Consider the following 20,298-nt stretch of genomic DNA (forward strand, 5'->3'; position numbering starts at 1 on the left):
CCTAACATATTTCTATAGCACAGGCTTCCGTTCTGAGATTTAGCCCTGTGTTTCCCACTTGTCTCAAAGTCCCCACTGCAGGTCTCATAGGAACTTCACACTCACCATGCCCTAAAAAACCCTCATCATCTTTCCCCCAATCTCCAGTGATCATTATTTCAGTTCAAGGCACCACCATCCACCCATCCAATTATGCCAGAAAATTGTGAAACATCCTTGGTCGCACCTTCTGCGTTCTCACAGCCAATCTCTACATCCCATATTTCTGCTTTAAAAAAAAAAAAAAAATCTCAAAAGCTGTCCACTTCTTGTTGCTTCTGCTGCCACCTCCCTGATTCACATCACCATGTTCTCTCCCCTGGATACAGCTAATGCAACTCTTTCCTGCTCCCAATTCACTACAAACAGGGAGATCTTTCTAAAATCCAAATCTTATCATGTCACTCCCTTGCTTAAAATAATTCGATGACGTCCCCTAGGAAAAAGTTCAAATTTCTCAATGTGTCTTATAGGGCCCACATCACAAGCCTTATCTCCTACAATTCCCTCATTTCCAGCCCTACTAAATTTTTTCGCACTATGCTTTCTAATGTTGCACAGCTTACATTGTTTTTCTTGCATTGATTTCCTGGGAATGCAGTGATGGATATACGGAATTACTTCCATTTCAGTATAAAGAATATCAGATACAAAAACCACTCTACCCAGATTCATTGGCAAGTTGAAAGGGGTGGGGGGAGGAAATGGGGTACCAACCTGAATGAGCATCCAGCTAAACTGGCAAAGATACAGGTAATGTGTGATCGCAGCCATGGCTGAACAGCTCTCGTCTGTGAGCCGGGGACTTGCATATGCAGACGCCAGAAACACAATCTGTAAGAAACAAATACTTTTATTTTTAAATCATGCTATTATTTTTAAATCATGCTAAAACCGATCAATAATATTAAGAAAATAAACTGTTTTCTTATCTGAATCTGATTCAGTGACTCAAAGGGAAAATAAGTTGATTTGTTGCCCAAACTGAGGTGACTGAGTCATTCTAAAAATGGCAATAAATGGATTTTTATATTTCTAAAAAACAATGAATTACATGAAATTATGCTACATATTGCTTTGGGCTGTCAAAAGGAAGTTCTCAAATTTCCTTATCTTGCTCTTATCAGTGATGGATAAAAATCCCATGAAATACATTTATTTTAATTAAGTAGAAAAGAGAAAGCAGTGGAAATACCATTTCTTGTTTAAGTCAAAGCTAACGGGAGAGAAAACAAGAAGCAAAAGCTCTGACTTGACCCTCATCTACATCCTCTTGCCAGGAAGTAACATATGTAACAAAATAAACTGAAAATAAATTTAAAATTTCAAATCCTATGATTACCATAATCCTTGGATTTATTATTTCAACTGCCTTCAAGCCTTTGTTGAAAGTCACCTTCACAATGAGGTCTCTCTCAACCACACTACTTAAAATCACACCCTCTTTTTCTCTCTCCTTCCACCACATAATTCCCTGATCTCTACTTTTCTTTCTTGTTTTTTTAAACACGACTTACCACCTTCTAACGTGCTCTGTAATTTGCTTATTTATAGGTTCTTGGTTACTGTTAGTCTCACCCACTAGAATGTAATCTCCATGAAGGCAGGATCAGTGAATTTTTACTCATTGATGTAGCCCATCAGTGTCTGGTACACAGTAGGTACTCAACAAATATTTGCTGAATAAATGGATAAACAAATGAAGTGAAACACTCTACAATTTCGTATTTTCTCCAATATATGATTACTCTATCATATTTTGTAATGAAAAGTGTAGATGGGAAGAGAAAATTTGGAGCAATACGAGTGTACTGTAACCTCTCAAGAAATAAACTCTCTCCCTCTTTAGGACAGAGACCAAGTCTTTTTAACTTTTTATTTTCATAAGCTACTACTGTGCCTAGAATATAGAAGTGTTCAATAAATGATTGTAAAAAGAAAGAATGATTGATTCCAAAAAGACAGAGGGGTGTTGCAAAGAGAAAACTAGCTGACTTATGCCTCAAAACCTCTCAACTTTTAAAAAAGAAACAAATACCTTTAACGCTGTTTGAATTTTTTTTAAATGAATAATATGCTCAAAACTAAATCAGAGCAATAGGATGAAGCATTGTTTTTATTCTCAAATGAAATATGTCCCTCCCCAATCCTTTTGTCCCAAATGTGTGTCCATTTAAATCTCCTTGAAAATTTCTGCCCAATGGTCTTCCTAGCATCACTGTGGTGAATTCGTCAGGATCTGGGGTGAGGCCTTGCATGCTTCCAACGTTGTCTCCATTTCACAGGGAGAGACTCATCTCAAGCAGCCTCTTTAGTCAATTACAGAAGCACCAAAATGCTAATGAATAAATTTATAATAACATGCACTGTATCTCATGCCATGCTGAAGTGACTCTTCCTTCTTGGGAATTATTTATTGAGTACTTCTTGTACCAAGTACAGAAGAAAATTTAAGCTATGGACACTAAACAAGTCAGTTCACCCTCCTGGGACTAATTCCCTCATCAGGAGTAGGAGGAAGTTAGAAAAGATAAACTCTCAAGTCCCTTTCTAATCCAAGATTCCAGGATTACTTTTGAAATGAGAAGCATTCCTGACTCAACTTTATGTTTATTTAGCCCTAGATTTGGAGCATTTGTAACACACACTATTAAAAAAAAAAGCAGATGCTAGAAATTTATGTCTCATTATTTCTTAACAATCTGGTACAAATGAATTCCCTGAAAAAAAGAAGTCTACAAATTTTCCAGAACATATCACAGATAGCTTTTGCATTTTAGAGCTTATTTAAAAAATATGCTTAGATTTTCGTAGATTTTAGCTTCTACCTTTTGAATTGCAACATCTTATAGGTCATAAACTCAACCTTCCTAAATTCCACAAATATTCACTGAACACCTTCACCAAAACATTAACTTTGAACACTAAGCACCAAAATCATGCCTTAAAAGACGTCAGAAGCACAGAACTGTGAGATTCGGCCAAAAAATGGAAATAATTTTAACATTATATGTTCTTGCTTTTTACCAAGTGGCATCCATTTCCATAAAGTCTTTATAAGTGTACCTACAATAAATTTGAGCCTTTCTAATTCAGATTTTATAATATGAATTTCGTTAAAGTTTATTTTGTAGTTTTGTTCTCATCAACCTGAACAGTTTGCTATGTAAAACAATAGTGTAATCCAAATTGTAATTGAATATGCTTAGTTTTAAGCATTCTACGAAACTATTTATAAATGATATGCTAATTTACATAATTTTTATTCTTTCAATATTGTTTCTTTGAAACGAATTAGTACAGGTTATTATTTAAAACTGTATTTACTTTCAGAACACAGTTTTAACACTCAAAATTCCATTCTTAAGGTATGACTTCTTCATTTTTTATTATGTTTTAATCTCATTTTCTAAATCATAAGAAGACTGGTTACAAAGCTACTTTTGTAAACTAACAAAATTCAGCGAACATTCTGGAAGAATTATGAGAAATACTTCTGTCCGTATGCGAGGAGATTAATCAGCAAGAGAAAGCTGAGCTGTCACAATGTACACTGCTACAACAGGGATGAACTAAGAATATTTGGAGAACCTGCTATGACGTGTAACCAGGCCTATAAAGTTAAATTAAATTGAATTAAAGTAGAAATTAAATGATTAAAGTAAAATAAAATCTCCCAGCATATTTAGCTTTAAGGCTTTAAGGCACATGAGGCTTTAAGGTACATACATCTTTAAGGCATATAACCTAAGAAGAAATGAAGTTCTAACATTGTTCTTTTACTCGAACAAATAGAGATGACCAGGAAAAAGGTTATTTTCATAGTCAGTTCTCTGGATGCATTAAATTGAACACCATAACAGAAGAAAAGGAATTTTTCAAAAGCTCTCAGTCATTCATGTATTGATTCATTCGATCAGTAAGTCTTTGAGTACCTACCATCCACAAAGCATTATGCTTCCTGTGCAAGATGAAGAATATGATGGCAGAAAACTACTGAGTACCAGCAAGGTGCTACATGTTTTCCTTTGTTTTTTTTTTTGTGTAACCCACATATTAACGATGTGAAGTCATTATTGTTTTTATTCTATTTAGTAAACGGTGAAAGAGGATCTGATAGGGGAAGTAACTTGTTTAAGGATCATTGAACAAGTTTTAAAGTTAAAGTGGGTTTCAAATCCTGGTGTTCTGATTTGTTCTTTCTAGAACACCATGCTGCTGCCTACAAAACTGAATCAAGCACAAGTCCTGTCTCAAAGCATTGAAATCCTAGTTCACTGTTTCTCAATCCTTTACAACCCATGGCTCACCAGAGGTTCATAATGGCAATAGAATATAGTGCCAATAGCAAATATAATACTATTCTTAATTCTATAGTGATCTAACTATATACATCTTACCTAAAGAGAAAAGAAAAATATATTTCCCAAAAGAGAGTATCTGATATATTCTGTTAATCATTTATAAAATTCTTTGCTTCTTCTGGTTGATTAGAGCTCTACTGTACCAGCCAATGGAGGAAATACCTATTTTTTTTCACTTTAAATCTATAGCATGTGTCTCTGTTTGCTTCAGCTAAATAATAACTAATAACAAAAACTGACTTTTCTGTAAACCTCAACTTTCAGTACTCCTTAAAATATAGTCCCGTCACCCCCACATACATACTTTAACTAGGGACATTCTACTCCTCTCTCTTTGCAATGCTCTTCTCTCTACTCTCAATCTTATCCAAAACCTATTCAGTTTTTACAGGCCCAGTTCAAATTTCACCTGCCTACTCTGATCACGATAGACTTCTAGACTTTCGTATTTTTTATTGAGCATTTATAATGAGCCAAACGTTGTCCTTTCTAATAGAGAGTACCTAAGGCTAAAGCCAGACACACACATGATCCCATAAAATGTGGCAGGTGTTATAACAGGGTACAGAGTAACATATCAGGGGAATGCAGAGTCCAGATCGATTAATTCTGCTTATGGGAGTCAAAGAAATATTCAGAGAGGAAACGGAATTGCCTTGGCTTGGCCTACAAGTCTCATCTGCCCCACTTTCTCTTCCGAAGCTTATCTTCCACAAGACTCTTCACGCTCCAAACGTTCACCCTGACTGCATTGACTGCTGTTCCCTGAAACATGTGCCATCATCTCTCAGCCCTTTGCCTTTGTTCTTCCCCTTCCTTCTAGCTAGAACTTCTGTTTCTCCTCTTCCTCTGTTGAAAGCATGTCCGTTTTTCAAGGTGTGGTTGAAATGTCAACTCTATCACGAATATATGGCTATTTCTTTCAACCATACACAACCTTTTCCTCCTCCGAATTTTTAAAATAGGATTTTATTAACATAAGGATTCATTTTCCTATAAACTTCAATTCTCCTAATTCTTAGATAAAATCAGCTTTAACCTCTTGGAAAACTGTCGCCTCCTTAAAGGTGGTAACTTGATTTTATTCTCTATTATAATTATTTTGAAATACGTTAAAAAGAAAAACACAGTAAGTATTCATTATCTGGTACAGACCTTGTTGTAGGTTTGAGCATAGTAAGGTTTTTTTACAGCTTTTTGAAGTAAGATCGACAGACAACAAATGGCACATATTTAACGTGTATGATCTAATAAGTTTTGACACATATATACACCTGTAAAACCATCATCACAATCAAGATAATTAACATATACATCATCCCCAAAAGTTTCTTAACGACCTTCATAGTACCTCTCTGCACCACAACTGCCTCTTACATCCCCAGGCAACCTGTTTTCTGTCACTACATATTAGTTTGCATTTACTAGAATTTGATGTAATTGGAATCATATGTACTCTTTTTTCTCTAGTTTATTTCACTCAGCATAATTATTTTGAGATTCATCCAAAATCATGTATCAAGAGTTCATTCTCTTTTTATTGTTGAGTAGTAATCCAATTATGTATCCTTTCACTTGTTGAGGGCTATTTGGGTTGTTTCCAGTTTTTGACTTTTACAAATAAAGCTGCTATGAATGTACAAGTCTTTGTATGGACACATGCTTTTATTTATCTTGAGTAAATATCTAGGAGAGGAATGGCTGGATCATATGGTGTGTATTTAATATTTGAAAAAATTGATAAATTATTTTCCAAAGTGATTGTAACATTTTACATTCTCACCGGCAATGTATAAAGGTCCAGTTGCTCCACATTCTTACTAAAACTTGTTATGGTTAACTATTTTTAAAAATTTTAGCCTTTCTAATAGGTACATAGTAGCTCCTCACTGTGGTTTTAATTTGCATTTTTCTAATCAGTAATAATGTTGATCATTTTCCCATGTGCTTATTTGTGGTCCATATCTCTGCTTTGAAAAAATGTCCGTTTAACTCTTTGTCCACTTTTAAAATTGGGTTGTTTGTTTTCTCACTATTGAGTTTTATAAGTTCTTTCTATATTCATAATACAAGTCTTTCGTCAGATATTTGATTTGCAAATATTTTCCGCCAGTCTGTGGCTTGTCTTCTCATTCTCTTAACAATGTCTTTTGAGAACAAAAGTTTTTAACATTGATGAAACCCAGTTATGGATCGGATTATATTTTTTTTTGACCCTTTGTAGATTATACTCTTGGTGTTACATCTAAGAAAACTTTGCCTAACCCAAATTGACAAATGTTTTCTCATATTTTTTTCTAGAAGTTTTATAGTGTTAGGTTTTAAAATTAGGTCTTTGATTGATTTTGAGTTATTTTGAATATGATGTAAAGTATGGTCCTAAGCTTTTTGTTTGTTTTGCATGAGGATATCCAATTTTTCCAGTATCATTTTTTCTGATAGACTATCTTTTCTCTACTTAATTACCTTTCATATTTGCCTATATATGAGGGGGTCTATTTCTGGACTCTCTAATCTGTTCCACTGATCAATTTGTCCATGTTTACACCATTACCGCATCATCTAGATTACTGTAACTATAATTCGTGAAATAAGGTAGTGTTAGACTCCAATTTGTTCTTCTTTTTCAAAGTTGTTTTGACTATTCCAAGTCATGTACATGTCCATATGAGTTTTAGAACCAGGTACTCGATTTCTACAAAAAAGCCTGCTGGGGTTTTGAGTGGGACTGTGTTGGATCCCAATCTGGGGAGAACTGACATATTAACAACATTGACTCTTGCGTCTCATGAACACAGTTTATCTTTCCATTTATTTAGGTCTTCTCTGCTTTCTCTCAGGAGTGGTTGGTAGTTGTCCACGTACAGGTCCTTCACATATTTTTTAAAAGATTCATCCCTAAGTATTTCGTATTTTTGCTGTTATTGTAATTGACATTTCATTAAATTTTAATTTCTGATTATTCATTGCTACTATATAGAAATACAATTGCTTTTTCCATATTGATCTTGTATTTTGCAAACTTACAGAACACACTTACTAGTTTGAGTAGCTCTTCTGCAGAAAACATTATATTTTCTACACAAAGAATCATGCCATCTCTGACTAAAAGGAATTTTGCTTATTTTCTCATCAGAATGGCTTTAATTTCTTTTTCTTGCCTTATTGTACTTGCTGGAAATAGATACATAGATAGACAGATATAAATATAGATATAGATATAGTGTATACGCACACACAATATTAAAAAGAGATGGTGAAAATGAACATCCTTGTTTTGTTTCTGATCTTAGGGAGAAAACATTCAGTCTTTCACCATTAAGTATTTTTATCAACTGAACTGTGTCCCCTCCAAATTCATATGTTGAAGTCCTAATCTCCAGTACCTCAGAATGTAACTGTATTTAAAAATGAGGTCACTAAAAAGGTAATTAAGTTAAAATGAGGTCTTTAGGGTGGGCCCTAATTCAATATGACTGGAGTCCTTACAAGAAGAGGAAATTTTTAGGGGGCCAGCCCCGTGGCGTAGCGGTTAAGTGTGCGCGCTCCACTGCTGGTGGCCGGGGTTCGGATCCCGGGCATGAACTGATGTACCGCTTCTCAGGCCATGCTGTGGCGGCATCCCATATAAAGTGGAGGAAGATGGGCACAGATGTTAGCCTAGGGCCAATCTTCCTCAGCAAAAAGAGGAGGATTGGCATGGATGTTAGCTCAGGGCTGATCTTCCTCACAAAGGAAATAAACAAATAAAAAGAAGAAGAGGAAATTCTGGATACAGACATGCACACGTACAGAAGAAAGATCATGTGAAGACAAAGGGAGAAGACGGACAATATAAAGCAAGGAGAGAGGGCTCAAAATGAAACCAACCTAGCCAACACCTTGATCTCAGACTTCTAGCCTGTAGAACTGTGAGAAAATAAACTTCTGTTACTTAAGCCATTCAGTCTCCGGTATTTTGTTATGGTAGCCTTAGCAAAGTAATACAAGTACGAGATTAGTTATATATTTTTTTGGTAAACATCCTTATCAGGCTAAGAAAGTTTTCCTCTATTCCTACTTTGCTGGGAGTTTTTATCAGGAATGGATATTGAATTCTCCATGGAGATCATCAAAAATATTATTCTACTTTTGTTTGTTAATATGATAAATTACATTGATTGACATTTGAATATTTAACCAACTTTGCATTACTGGGATAGTTATCACTTTGCTGTGATGTATTATCCTTTTGATTTACTAAAATTGTACAGTCATGTGCTGCATAATGATGTTTCCATCAATGACAGACCACATGTATGATGGTGGTCCCATAAGATTAGTACTATATAGCCTAGGTGTGTCATAGATTATACCATCTAGGTTCATGTAAGTGCTGTAGGGGAGGAAGAAATTTTCCTGTACCCTTCTAGGTTCTTCTGGCTGGTCCAAGAACTAAATTCCCATGAGACAGATTAGCAGGAGAAAAACAAACCAAAGTTTAACAACACATGGGAGAAACCCAAGAAAACTGAGTAACTCAACAAAATGGCCAAAGCCCTCACTTTAAATACCATCCTCAGCTAAAGACAAAAGAAGATGTTAAGGGTGGGGAGAGTCAGGGACTTCGAAGGAAAGGAAGGCAATTCACAGGTAGGTGAAAACGAGCAAATGTTTGGAAAACAAGTGTTTGGCCACAAAGAAACAGAGGAACGTAGAGGAGACCCCAACAAACAGGCTTTTCTAGCTTCCTCCATGTCTACCACCCAGTTCATGTTATGCTCAGGTGATAGCTCGCTTCCCAAGACAGGTTTCTTTATCTGAATTCTTTTAAGCAGTTAAGGGGGAGGTAACAAGAACCCCTTTCTGAGTCATTTGTTTCTTAAAAATGATCAGCCTAAAATAATCTTTCTGTTAAAAAGACACACTTTGGGGTGGCAAATTTTGTTCCCCTTCTGTACACTCTATGATGTTTGCACAATGACAAAATCGCTTAATGACACATTTCTCAGAATGGATCCCCATCTTTAAGAGACGCATGACGGTATTAAGGATGTCTGCATCGGGCCGGCCCCGTGGCTTAGCGGTTAAGTGCTCGCGCTCCTCTACTGGCGGCCCGGGTTCGGATCCTGGGTGTGCACCGACGCACCACTTCTCCGGCCATGCTGAGGCCGCGTCCCACATACAGCAACTAGAAGGATGTGCAACTATGACATACAGCTATCTACTGGGGCTTTGGGGGAAAAAAAGGAGAAAGATTGGCAATAGATGTTAGCTCAGGGCCGGTCTTCCTCAGAAAAAAGAGGAGGATTAGCACAGATGTTAGCTCAGGGCTGATCTTCCTCACACACACACAAAAAAGAAAAGTCTGCATCAATCAATGTTTATAAGGAACATGGGTTGGTAGTCTTCTTTTCTTCTAATGTCTTTGCCTCATTTTGGAATCAGGGTAATGCTGGCTTCAGAGAGTGAGTTGGGAAGTATTTCCTTGTTTTCAATTTTCTGGGAGAATTTGTGTAGAATTGGTATTTTCTCTTCCTTAAATGTTTGACAAAATTCACTAGTAAAATCATACTGGGACTACAGTTTTCTTAGTGGGAAGATTTTTAAATATAAATTCAATTTCTTTATAGATATAGCATTATTCAGGTAATATTTTTCTTTTTGAATAAGTTTTGGTAATTTGTGTCTTATAAGGAATCTGTCCATTTCACCAAAATTGGCAAATTTATTGGTATAAAGTTATGTATAATATTCCCTTTTTATCCTTTAAGATCTTTAGAATCTGTAGTGATGCCACTTCTGCCTTTCTTCATACTAGTAATTTGGATCTACTCTCTTTCCTGATCATTCTGGCTAAAGGTTAATAATTTTACTGATCTTCTTAAAGAACAGGCTCTTGGTTTCACTAATTTTCTCTATTGTTTTGCTGCTTTCTATTTCAAGGATTTCTGTTCTCTTCTTTATTATTTATTTATTCTAAGTATTTCAAGTTTAAAAAGTTGTTTTTCTTTCTACGCAGTCACATTTTTGAAACCTAACATCTTTTCTAATATAGGCATTTAGTTCTATAAATTTCCTCCTAATACTGCTTTAGCAGCTTCTCACAATTATTGAGACATTGTGTTTTCATTTTCATTCTGTTCAAAATATTTTGAAATTTTTTGAAAATTTCTTTTCTGATCTATGGGTTATTTAGAAGTGTGCTAATTAGTTTCCAAATATTTGAGACTGTTCCAGAGATGTTTCTGTTGTTGATTTCTAACTTAATTCCATTGTGGTCAGAGGACGTGCTCTGTATGACTTTAATTATTTTGAATTTTCTAGCTCATGTTCCATGTGTACTTGTTAAAAACGTGTATTCTACTGTTGTAGGGTGGTGTTCTGTAAATGTCAATTAGGTCAAGTTGGATGATAAAATTTTTTAAATATTATATATTCTTACTGATTTTCTGTTCTTTTTTTTTCTATCAATTATTGAAAGAGAGGTCTTTAAAGTCCAAACTATATTTGTGGATGTGTCAATTTTTCATCAGGTTTCGCATGGTGTATTTGGAAGCTCTGTTACTAAGTACATGAATATTTAGAATTATCATATCCTCTCAATAAACTGACCCTTTTATCATTATGGAATGACCTTCTTTCTCTCTGGTATTATTCTTTGCTCTGAAATCTACTTTGATGTTAATAGAATTAATCCATCTTCTTACTTTCAACCTATATGTGTCTTTATATTTGAAGTCTGTTTCTTGTAGGCAGCATATAGTTGGGTTGTTTTTTTTATTCAGTTTGAAAATCTCCTTTTAAATGGTATATTTAGATCATTTGCATTTAATGTGATTTTGTGTGCTACAGTTTAGTCTATCATCTTGCTATTTGATTTTTATCACATCTGTGTAAATTATCTGGTGATGATTTCTTTCAGCTTTTATATATTTGAAGACTTCTTTACTTAATTTTTATTTTGAAAGATAGTTTGGTTGACAGGTTTTTTCTCCTTCAGGACTTAAACATGTTCTGCTGTCTCATTTGCATTATTTCTGACAAGAAATCTGCTGTAATCCTTATGCTTCTTTCTCTGTAAGGAATTTTTTTCTTTGTTTTAATTTTTGTTGCTTTTAAGATTTTCTCTTTATCAGCAATTTTGAGCAATTTTATCATGATGTGCCTTGGTAGAGTTTCTTCTGTTTGGGGTTCACTGGGGTTCATTGAGGTTCTTGAATCTGCAGGTTGACAGTTTCAACAAATTTGGAAATTTTTAAATCACTGTTTTTTCAAATTTTTTTTTCCAACCATATCTTCTTTCACCTCTGGCACCCCAAGTATACATACATGAAACCCTTAATTTTCCCCCCACAGTTCACTGGTGCTCTGTTGACTTATTTTGATTTACTTACTTAATTTTTTGGTGAGAAAGATTGGCCCTGAGCTAACATCTGTGCCAATCTTCCTCTATTTTATATGCGGGTCACTGCCACAGCATGGCTTGATGAGTGGTGTAGGTCTGCACCCAGGATCTGAACCTGCAAACCCAGGCTGCCGAAGGGGAGTGCATGAACTCTACCACTATGCCACCAGGCAGGCCCCTTTTCTTTTCAATTTTCATTTTAGATAATTTATATTGCTATGTTTTCAAATTTACTTATTTTTTGTTCTGCTATTTCTAATCTATTAATCCCATTAAGTGTGTTTTTAATTTCACACACTCTAGTTTTCATTTCTAAAAGTTTGATTTAGTTCATTTTAATATCTTCCATGTCTCTACTTAACTTTTTGAACACATGGAATTCAGCTATAATAAATGTATTAATGTTTTAGTCTGTCAATTCTAACATCTGTAAAATTTCAACATTAGTTGATTTATTGATTTAATAACCTAATTATGTGTCATATTTTCGTGCTTTTTGCCATGTCGTGTAGTTTTTGATTGAATATCAGACATTGTGATTTTACCTCTTTGGGTGTTGGATATTTGTATTCTTATAAATATTTTTGAGCTTTGTCCTAGGATGCAATTGGAAGAAGTTTGATTTTTTCGATTTCTGCTATTAAGATTTGTTAAGCAGGACTGAAGTGCTCATGCCAATTATTCCCCAGGACTGAGGCAAGATCATTCTGTGTACTCTACCCAATTGCTTGTGAATCTTGAAGTTTTGCAGTCTAACTCGTGGGAATAGACATTATTCTTGGCCCTGTGTAAGCACCTGGCATCATTCCCTTTTACCCTTTCGGGCAAATCTTTCTCTGGCTTTGGGTAGTTTCCTCACACACTGGGCTAATCAGTACTCAGATGAATACTGAGAACCTTCTGCATATCTCAGAGTTCTTTCTCTGTGCAGTTCTTTCTTTTCCAGTACTCTCTCCCGCAAACTCTAGCGACCCTGGTTGTCCCAGATTCTTACTTTGTCTCCTCAATTCAGTGAGTCTGCTAGACTCCACCTGGGTTCCTCCTCCTTGTACCACAGCCTGGAAAACTTGATAAGGCTGTATTCCAGGACAATTGTTAAGCTCACCTTGTTTGTGTCCCATACCTCAGGATCCCTGTCCTTCATTGACTGACGTCTAGTCTCTTGAAATTGTTGTTTCATATATTTTTCCATTTTTTATTTGTTTCAGATTTGAGGGTAAATATGGTCCCTGTTATCTCATCTTGGCTTGAAGCAGAATCCAGCAGATATTTAACACCTTTTGGATCCTGTTATTAGTATTCTATATTTTTCTGTAATTAAAATATTTACCATTATTCTGGTGCTTTGTCTTGAGCTCAAGTAAAAAGCACTTGAATCTAAATTATCTATATACTCTCTATTTTGTGAATTTTTATAGCTCATATTTTTCTAATCCGCTTGGCTCTCTTGACCACAAAAAGTTTTTCACTATTTTCTTTCAAAGTTAGCTGGTGAGTAAGCTATTTTAAACATTGGTTTCAATGACAAAAGCAAGATGTTTTTAGCTCAAATAAATTCACAAAAGCTGAGGTCTAAATTATCTCTGCTACTTTTAAATCATTTACATCTACAAAATCTCTTTCAGTAAAAATTGTGTATAATTTTAATCTGACGCTAAAGACCCTTACATGCTGCTGATGCACTGGCCACTGTGGCACAGTCAATGATCACGGTATTCGCAAGTATAAGGACATTTCCATGACATAATGCATTCTGTGGTGACAGATTCCTTTTTGTTTAACTTTTTGTCAGCATTACCTGTGCAACTTTTAAAATTATTTGAAGAAACATTTAAAACTATATGAAGACCTTTAACAAAGTATTAAACATAAAACATCAATAGAACTTAGTGATAATCTTTAATTCTTTACGCAACAGGACAGAAGCCAGAAATGGAAAAGCAACTCTAAGGAAAGGCTATAAATTATTTCCTGCTTAACTATGCTCATTAGAGATTGCCTGGAGCATCTTCCTATAAACAGAGCACTTGGAATAATGCCATGCTTAATTTCTTGTATCTTTTCTTCAATACCTTGTGATCACATAGTATGTTTATTACTATATATTGTTTTTTCTGGGCTAGTATCTTTTTCACTGCTATTTCTACCCCATCCCTTAAGAGAATGTTTAGGCGTCAATAATAATACTAAACCCTAATTTTCACTATTACTAAAAACATCTTACTTAACATTATAACTATTTTCACTGATTACACACAGCTATTCCTTTTTTCCCACATTGGCTAGAAGACATTAAATATTCTTGGGTAGCCTTCCTACAGTCTTCATGTCAAGGAATGTAAAATCTATTATGCTGACTTTCATGGCTTCTTTCTTTCCTTCCTTCCTCTCTCCCTCCCTCCCTCCTTTCCTTCATTCCTTCTATCCATCTCAAACAAATGCCAACTACCCATATTTTATACTTACTTTGGCTGTTATGTAAAAATGTATGGAATCAAAAGACCCTTGAATGCTAAACTAAATATGTCTCTGAACGTCTCAGGTGTGTCTCTGAATGCCAGAGGTGTTTTATGCAATGCAGTAGTTTTTGGCAACTACTGAATGTCAGAAACCGGTCTGAACAGGTTTTCATAATTATTACTTTTTTATAGTTGCCATAGTGAAAATACAGTAAAAAGTCAATCAACATATTTAGTTTTCGAATGTCACATTCTGTACATGTCCTGTCTTTAGTGTATCCTGTCCCTGCTGCTGTATATAACACAGGGCACAGATCTCCTACTCATGTGACATGTTACTGCCAGAACACTAAGCATGCTGTTTTCTCACCACATCTAACGATTAAAATATACAAACATAAGTAAATCAGTGGCTATTACTCAGAGTCAGAGGCAGGTAGAGACTGGGAGTGTTCACTTAGATTGTATATGCACACAGTCAGACTAAGTTATTTGTTTTAGTATACGGTTTAAAGTAAGTCAGCGAATCAGAGGTTGTCAATTATCACACACAAAAAATAAACCTCATGGCTTGTCTATACACACTGCAATTTTCGTCCTAGCTCATCTTTGGTAAAGAAAACTGCTTGGGATATCTGCCACCCACAAATAAAGACATTTTAAAAGGCCATTTGGGGGCCGGCCCTGTGGCTTGGTGGTTAAGTGCGCGCGCTGCGATGCTGGTGGCCCGGGTTCGGATCCCGGGTGTGCATCGAGGCACCACTTCTCCGTCCATCCTGGGGCCGAGTCCCACATACAGCAACTGGAGGGATGTGCAGCTATGACATACAACTATCTACTGGGGCTTTGGGGGGAAAAAATAAAAAAAAAAAAAAAAAAAAAAAAAAAAAAAAAAAAAAGGCCATTTGGTAAAAGACAATAGTAGACTTTACTCCCCAAAAGATCTCTTAGCCCCTATTTTTTAGAGGTATTTTATTGTGTTTTTATTTCTTCTCTTTTCTTTAAAAAGCAATTTTCTCTCTGAGAAACAGATCTTTATGAGTAATTCATTAACACCAAGACTAGTCTTTTTCATCTGGTACACAGCCAAAGAAGTACTAACTTATTTTTATCGGTAATAATAACAATAATAAAAATAATAATTACCATTTAGTGAATGGTTATTATGTGCCAGGTAGTGGGCTAACTGCCCTACAAGACATTTCATCTTATCATTAAATAACCCATGCAATTTAGCCATCACTGCCTCCAATTTATAGAAGAGGAAACTGAGGCTTAATAAAGGTAAAAAGAAAAAAGAAAGCTTGGAAAAGAAGCTCTATGTTTTACATAATACCTGGATATCTAATATATTCTGCTATCATTAAAAATCAACTTCAGCTTAAGACTTAGTTACCTCAATACTTGTTTAAATATAAAGAGTACTTTTTAATTAGTATTGATAATTATTTGATCAGTTCATTGGCATAGTTAAAATTAAATGAGCATAGCAGAAATTTGATTCACAATTAGAAAAACTAAACACATTTCTATAGGCTTTTAAAGAAAGAAGGTTTTATCTTTTACTTAGATTTTTAAGGAATAAAAAATGAAATAAACTTCCTACATTACCATACTCTTTCTCTCTCATGTTGTTCTTTGCACTGTTTCCCCTTTTAGAATTATGCAAGAAAATTATGTTTTAACAATTATTACAAAGGAAAGGCACACATTATTTTCACGGTTAATTAGTTTCAATTCATATTTTTACTTCAAATTAAATCAAATAGCTAAATTTTTACACTAAACTTTTCACTTGAACTGCTATTCTTCAAGAGCTGGGCAAACTGCATTGACTTTACTGTAATTTCACAGAGGTCATTAGGTTTATTAGTAGCAGAATACATGTATCTGTGATTGAGAGCAACAGCAGTATACCTGGAAAGTGACACGATGGAATCAGTTCTGGTAAAGAATATGTATTATTTAGAAAAGATAGCTCAAATAAATGAAGTATGCTCTACATGTAGAGCATGTGGCCCTCTGAACGAAGTTGCACACCCATGATCCAGAGTGGAGGCTACCCGAGGTATTAAAGCAGTTTATAATCTCATTAGCCGGCCCACGAGAACTAAAACATCTAATCACTAGCCCATGAAGAAACTGAGAAGTTTAGTACAACGTGAACAAGTTGCGTTCTTTTATCAGACTTCAAAAATCTATGATGAAAATAAAAATAAAATTACATATTTTATTCAAATGAAAAGAACAGTGGGTATGCCTAGATTTCTTCACTGCACCACTCATCCACAGAGGCTGTGATCTGGACACCGCAAGCAGAGCTCATTGCATGATGTTATTAAGGAAAGGGCCAGAATTGTAGAATTTAGGCTAGCATATTTTATCATTTCCAGTTCATAAGATGTTTGGAAGAAATTGAAGCCACAAATGCTGATTTCATCTCAGTGTTGTCATGAGAATCTGCTAAATACATTTAATATTTAAAATTAAAGGGCTTTGGGCCGGCCCTGTGGCTTGGTGGTTAAGTGCGCGCGCTGCAATGCTGGTGGCCCGGGTTCGGATCCCGGGTGCGCATCGAGGCACCACTTCTCCGTCCATCCTGAGGCCGAGTCCCACATACAGCAACTAGAAGGATGTGCAGCTATGACATACAACTATCTACTGGGGCTTTGGGGGGAAAAATTAAATAAATAAAATCTTTAAAAAAAAAAAAATAAATAAATAAATAAAATTAAAGGGCTCTGAGAGTCTCAACTTTTCAAATCCTCCCAGTCACTTCAAGAAAAAAACCAAAAACAACAATATGGTATAGTGATGAAGATCACGACCTCTGAGCCAGAATGCCTAATGTAAATCTTGGTTCCATTCTTTACTAGTTGTATGAACTTTGGAAAATTACCTCTCTGTGCCTCTCTTTTCTCATCTATAAAATGAAAATGATAAGTATAATATCTACCTCACGGGGTTGTTGTGAAGATTAAAAGTATTAATAAGTGCAAATTTTTATGTCAGTATCTGCCATAAAGTAAGCATGGGTAATTTGTTCAAATAGGTGTGATTATATACACAAAACTGGACAGTTGATGAACAGCTAACAACTGAAGACCCCACTTATTTCCAATCGGCAAATAACTTGGAAGTCAATAAAATCATATTTCAAAGAAATACAGGATTCTGTAGTATAAATAAACTATCAGCTTCCACGAGTTTCTCAGATTGTGATCAGTATGCATTGTGTTTTAATTTTGTGTAACTGTTCTTGAAGTAGAAACGTTAGGATGTCTATGACGTGTCAAGAGTCTTCATTATCTGAGTAGGTCACTTAAAACAAACACAAAACAAAAACTGTGCTAGAAATAAACTAGGTCCTCCAAGAAGACTCAGTGCTCCTGGAATTGCAGAAGTGAGCATATGAAGCCCAGAACTGCCCTAAAATATTGAGAGTTGTGGGCACACTGAAGAACGTTCTGACTCCAATAAACGGGGAGGGAAATAATCCACAGTTATTGGGCTCCTAAGGTGTGGTAGGCTTGCTGTGGTTTCTGTAGATAGGTTATTTCATTTAAATCTTCATAATAGTCCTATAAGGTTATTATCCCTGTGTGACAGCTGAGAAAATTGAAACTCAAAGGTCTTAGAGCTAACCAATGACAAAGCTTGAAGTGGGCTTACCTGACCCCACACCTCGCTTCTCTTTTTGCTGTTCTCTGCTGCTTTTATGCTGTTTCATGAAAACCACTGAAATTCAGGTTCTTTGAACAGAGGGACAGAATTGAGATTTGCCACACAGCTTTCAAGAATATTTCTGTTAATACCGGCGTTCCCATATACTTGGTCAAAGCTGGCGACTCTCACAAGTGATTCAAACTGTTCTTTTCAATAAATAAATTTTATTAAACTGCCTTTAAATTCATTTTCTGTTAACCAAAATTTATATTCTTAAACTGATAAAATAGGTGACAACTATCAACAGAAAATCCAAGTGCCTCTCTTTTAAAAGTTCTAAAAATGAAAAACTCCTACTATAGACAATCCAGCAGCACATAGAAAAGAAAATAAGAGAGCTACATACAAGAAAACAGGGCAAATCAAGATAAACAGGACAGGAGCTACATAAAAGTTCACTCCTGTAGCTCAACTGTAGAAATTTGAGGGGATATTTTGGCACTTTCCTCTTCCTATTGTCTAGACAGAGAGTTCATCTCAGTTCCTGTCCCAAAAGAGAAAATTTGCTTCTCCTGATAGGGTTATAAAATGCTATTTGGAATAAGACAAGGACTTGTGGAAGCTGCATTGTACTTGGAGCATATTATCCGTGTTGGGATCTCTAGATCAGCCTTCTGGCAGCTTCAAGTATCCAGAATGCTCCAAACCTCAAAGTAGCCCACCTTTCCACACATCCCAATCTTTCTCATGGCCCCACCCTCAGGCACAAATGAGATTTAACACAAATGTACCACCCCTGAACAGAAAGTAGCAATGAAAATAAATGGGCTCAGAGATCATCAATGACAGCCCATGATCGTCTCATCAGAAGGAAAAGAGCATGCCAGCTGCCTAACGATGTCCATGAACAGTCGGCTGTTTTGAACTAAAGTGAAGATTCTCTAAAGAAGTGGCAGAAACCAAAAGAAAGGAAGAGAAGAAACAGATAGAGGTGGAGGTGGCGGCAGCAGCACACAGATTACAAGTGGAGGCACTATCTTGGCAGCAGAGACAGCCAGAACTAAAAACAGAGAGAGGGAATTTTTAAAAATTCAACGTAGACTATGGGCAAATATCAATTCTTGCTATAATGGAGTTTTGGATATCCATATAAATTTTTCATTAAAAGTCTGTGTAGAAATTTCCACCCTCGATCTTTAGAGAAATTTCTACTTCGATAATGACAACCGAGCTTTATCACTATCGCCATTGATTGGCATGACAGCATTATAGCAAGTTACCCATTGTCTGGAAAAATTAATATAGCTTTATATACAATATAATTTATATCCTTAAGAATAGTTCCAGGGGCCGGCCCGGTGGCAGAAGTGGTTAAGCGCACGCGCTCCGCTGCTGCGGCCTGGGGTTTGCCGGTTCGGATCCCGGACGCGCACTGACGCATAGCTTGTTGGGCCATGCTATGGCGGCATCCCATATAAAGTGGAAGAAGATGGGCATGGATGTTAGCCCAGGGCCAGTCTTCCTCAGCAAAAAGAGGAGAATTGGCAGATGTTAGCTCAGGGCCGATCTTCCTCACAAAAGAAAAAAAAAAGAATAGCTCCAATTCCACGTAACTTGGATTTAATAAATTCTCAGTTCAGAGTTAAGTACTTTGAGGGCAGGTTTCATGTCCTGTTTACTGAGGTTTCCCTAACACTTAGCACATTGGCTAAGATCTAGTGAGAACTTATGTTGACTATTTACTACTTAATTTAAAGAAATATTACTTAAATTAATAATTCATGACTTATTAATAATAAATTAATAAATATTATTTATTATTTAATTTAAATAATTATTTGTTACACGCAGGATACCAACTCATTTGCAAATGTTTACAAATCTGTGATTTAGAAATTAAATTTGAATTAGAAACCTATTCATTTGATTGCTTGCAATATTAAAAATTACTTGTTTTGTTTTTTTTAAAATATTAGCTATGTGTCAATTATAGCCCTGGCTTCTCATAGAACAGAAATTACCTTAAGTGAAATGCTAATTTTTATGAGGAAACAGTGACAAAGATAAAATAAAATTTTAGTTACTACGCACTTAAGATTTCAAGGAAATGCTTAAAATCATGTTGTCCATTTTCAAGGACCAACAGTAACTAAAGAAATTTTATTCATTCTTTCCTCAATAAAGCAGTAGGAAAGGGCATCTTCAAAACTTTGTGTAACTTTAAAAATAATCCATTGTTCCGCCTTGTCCCTGATTCAGTATTGGAAAACTAGCAATCTCAATCCTCTCTACAACCCAATTCAACTAGTTCTTATCTAGCAGGCAGAGAATATCTAGCACTGAGGTAGACTCTATGGAATGGAAGACATTAAGGAGCAGAAGA

General features: G+C 35.6%; 1 protein-coding gene across 6 annotated transcripts in view; it reads right to left on the reverse strand.

Annotated features, from left to right (window-relative positions):
- Positions 1-20,298, reverse strand: part of ADGRV1 (adhesion G protein-coupled receptor V1) — a 519,382-nt gene that overhangs the window by 174,287 nt on the left and 324,797 nt on the right. For all 6 annotated transcript variants that reach the window (XR_015552022.1, XR_015552021.1, XM_087430056.1 and 3 more), the window contains one exon: positions 757-873. Coding sequence is in view for 4 of the 6 variants with exons in the window: in XM_087430056.1 (XP_087286182.1) it covers positions 757-873 (117 nt within the window). In the remaining 2 variants the exon portion in view is untranslated. The remainder of the gene's footprint in view (positions 1-756; positions 874-20,298) is intronic.

This window comes from Ceratotherium simum, chromosome 4, assembly GCF_057802395.1.
Source record: "Ceratotherium simum simum isolate JZ-2026a chromosome 4, ASM5780239v1, whole genome shotgun sequence".
In the NCBI taxonomy this organism is placed as follows: domain Eukaryota; kingdom Metazoa; phylum Chordata; class Mammalia; order Perissodactyla; family Rhinocerotidae; genus Ceratotherium; species Ceratotherium simum.